At 47.5% G+C, this 2,954-nt stretch overlaps 1 protein-coding gene across 1 annotated transcript in view; it reads right to left on the reverse strand.

Moving 5' to 3' along the window:
• The window catches only part of LOC310821182 (ATP-binding cassette sub-family E member 1-like), a 10,492-nt gene extending 8,082 nt beyond the window's left edge, over positions 1 to 2,410 (reverse strand). The window contains exons 1-4 of the mRNA XM_083693121.1: positions 2,282 to 2,410; positions 1,612 to 1,697; positions 1,395 to 1,492; positions 506 to 623 (exon numbers count right to left, since the gene is read on the reverse strand). Coding sequence (XP_083549247.1) covers positions 506 to 623; positions 1,395 to 1,492; positions 1,612 to 1,697; positions 2,282 to 2,384 — 405 coding nt within the window. The 5' untranslated portion in view covers positions 2,385 to 2,410. The remainder of the gene's footprint in view (positions 1 to 505; positions 624 to 1,394; positions 1,493 to 1,611; positions 1,698 to 2,281) is intronic.
• Between the last annotated feature and the right edge of the window lie 544 nt (positions 2,411 to 2,954).

Here is a 2,954-nt window from a genome sequence, read left to right on the forward strand (position 1 = left end):
AGAGTGTGTGTGTGTGTGTGTTTGTGTGTGTGTGTGTGTGTATGCTTGCATGTGTGTGTGCTTGCATAAGTGTGTGTGTGTGTGTGTGTGTGCATAAACGTCTGTGTGTGTGTGTGTGTGTGTATGTGTGTGGTAGTGTGTGTGTCAAGGCTCTCTCATACATTTTCCAACACGACAAACAATGTTATCATTCCATACTCTTTAGTAGGGTCAGTGAGTACGTGTGGACAGGTATGCTTGAAAGGCCAGGACGTTTCTCGCCCATTCACTGAGAAAAATGCGACACACTCCACATTTCTGGGACAAGGAATGTGGAGTACATATTGATGTGGTTTACACATTCTTTGTGTGTATGACCCGATTCTGATCGTGAGCCAAAGACCTGAGCTTCTGAGACTGATAGAATAATATTTAAAATTGCGAGAGTCAGACATTTTGCGATAGCATACAGCTGGTGGTGTTGTATGACGAGGGAAACCGAACAAAACAGGCCATGACCACTCACCTCAAAGCTTCCCAGGTTTGGCTTCATTTTTCCAGAAAGAATCTTGAGCGCTGTGGTTTTTCCGATTCCATTGGTGCCCACGAGTCCCAGGACTGCTCCGAGTTTGGGAATCGGTAATCTGGTCAAAAAGGACGGCACATGGATTAATGTGTCATTTTACCCTGGAATCCACTGCATTTGTTGTTTTCATGAGTCATTCGTAGACACATTCATAAAAAAACTGTGTTTTAAAATGATCTCTGAGTCAAGATATTTCACTTTTGAATCAATCCAAATTGCCCATTGGAGTCAATTCCCCCAACTCCCAAGATTCCCCTCTTCCTCCCACACGAGGTCCTTCTGTTGAACAGCGCAGGAGCTAACACCTGCTGCTCTCTGGGAATCACTGGCGTGGTAGAGCAGGGTCGGAGTGTAAAAACCCTCATGTGACGTATTTTAACACGATATGAGAGTTTTTTAGGAAGTAAACACAGACCTCGCATTTCCATAGCTATGATGCAGCTGCACGGACATGATTTAGACGGTAGCTTGAGACGGTGCGCATCGTGGATTGACCAGAAACTCACATGAAAATGGATTGAGGGTAAACTTCCCCTTTAAACAATGAAACTAACAAGATAAGTTGCCTGACAATAATCACTTGAGGACCACGGCACAAAATGAATGCATCTTTTTTTTATATATATGTTTTTAGGGCATTTCTTCTTTATTGGGATAGAGACAGTAGAGATTGACAGGAAGGATGGGTGAGAGAGAGGAGGGATGACATGCAAGATAGGTCAAGGGTCGGAATCGAACCAGGAACCTTGCGATTACGTGGTGAGCGCATTAGTGTGCTACGCCACTAAGCGCCCCCATGAATGCACCTTTACCTTGGCGCTGAACCCACCTATGCAACTTGAAGGAGTTGAAGCAGTATCTGTGAGTTGCGTCTTTCTCAAGGTTGCTCGGCACGTTGACAATAGAAATGGCCGTAAACGGACACACCTGAGAGAAGGCGAGAGCACGCAGTCAAACGTCAAGCATGGCGGCAAATACGTCCATGCACGCAATTTGACCACATCACTACCCCCGACCGAGAGGGATCATTTTTGTTGATCGTTTACCTTAACACAGATGCCACACCCGATACAGAGTGATTCAGAAATCCACGCGATTTTGCTTTGGCTTGTGACCTCGATGCACAGTTTGCCTGTTAAACAAAAGACAGCGGATAAGGGATGTGAGTCATGACACCAGCAGCTACTCTGTAATTACAGCACGCCGCATTCCAATGTCCAGTGGGCCTACGGCTTGAGGCATCTTCTGTTACTGCAAACGGCCCGTTGTTTGAGATAGAGGACTTGTATAGATAGACAGACAGACAGACAGACAGACAGACAGACAGACAGACAGACAGACAGACAGATAGACAGACAGACAGACAGACAGACAGTACTGTAGGTTACAGTATAAGGACCCAACCAGAAAGACAGACAGACAGACAGACAAACAGACAGGCAGGCAGTACTGTAGGTTACAGTATAAGGACACAACTAGACAGAGAGGCAGGCAGGCAGGCAGGCAGGCAGACAGACAGACAGACAGACAGACAGACAGACAGACAGTACTGTAGGTTACAGTATAAGGACACAACCAGACAGGCAGGCAGGCAGGCAGACAGACAGATACAGTAGACAGACAGACAGACAGACAGACAGACAGACAGACAGACAGACAGACAGACAGACAGACAGTACTATAGGTTACAGTATAAGTACAGAAACCAAGTCTTACCAATGCGGACCACAGGACAGTTGTTCTTGCACTCCTGATGGCATTTCGCAGGCCTGCACAAGTCGTGGTTCACAATGGCGATCCGGGTGGTCTTCTCCCCCATTAGGCCTGCCTCCGGTCACCTCCTGGCAGGGCAGAATCTCTCCCCCGCACAGCACTGCTGCAGAGACAGGAGGTCAGGGGTCGCTCGTCACAAAGACAAAGTCTCTACGGTACACAGTCACTAGGGCAGGAACAAAGGCATCGCTGCAAGTACACAGCCACTAGGGCAGGAACAGAAGAGACGCTGAACTTCCTGAGTCGACATTTGAACTTGTGAACCTGCCACAGGATTTTCATTTGAACACAATTGTACGTGTGTGTGTGTGTGTGTGTGTGAGAGAGAGAGAGGGGGGGGAGAGAGGGACAGAGAGAGAGCGAGAGTATGTGTGTGTGAGGATGTGTGTGTGTGTGTGTGTGTAATCAAGAGACACTGAAAGCATAGTCGCAGGAATTGCCACAAGAATTTCATTTGAACACAGGCGTACGTGTGTGTGTGTGTGTATGTGTGTGTGAGAGAGAGAGAGAGAGGAGAGAGAGGGACAGAGAGAGCGACAGTATGTGTGTGTGTGTGTGTGTGTGTGTGTGTGTGAAAGAGAGAGGAGAGAGAGGGACAGAGAGAGAGCGAGAGTAT

The sequence above is a fragment of the Argentina silus genome, assembly GCF_951799395.1.
Source record: "Argentina silus genome assembly, chromosome: 21".
NCBI lineage: Eukaryota > Metazoa > Chordata > Actinopteri > Argentiniformes > Argentinidae > Argentina > Argentina silus.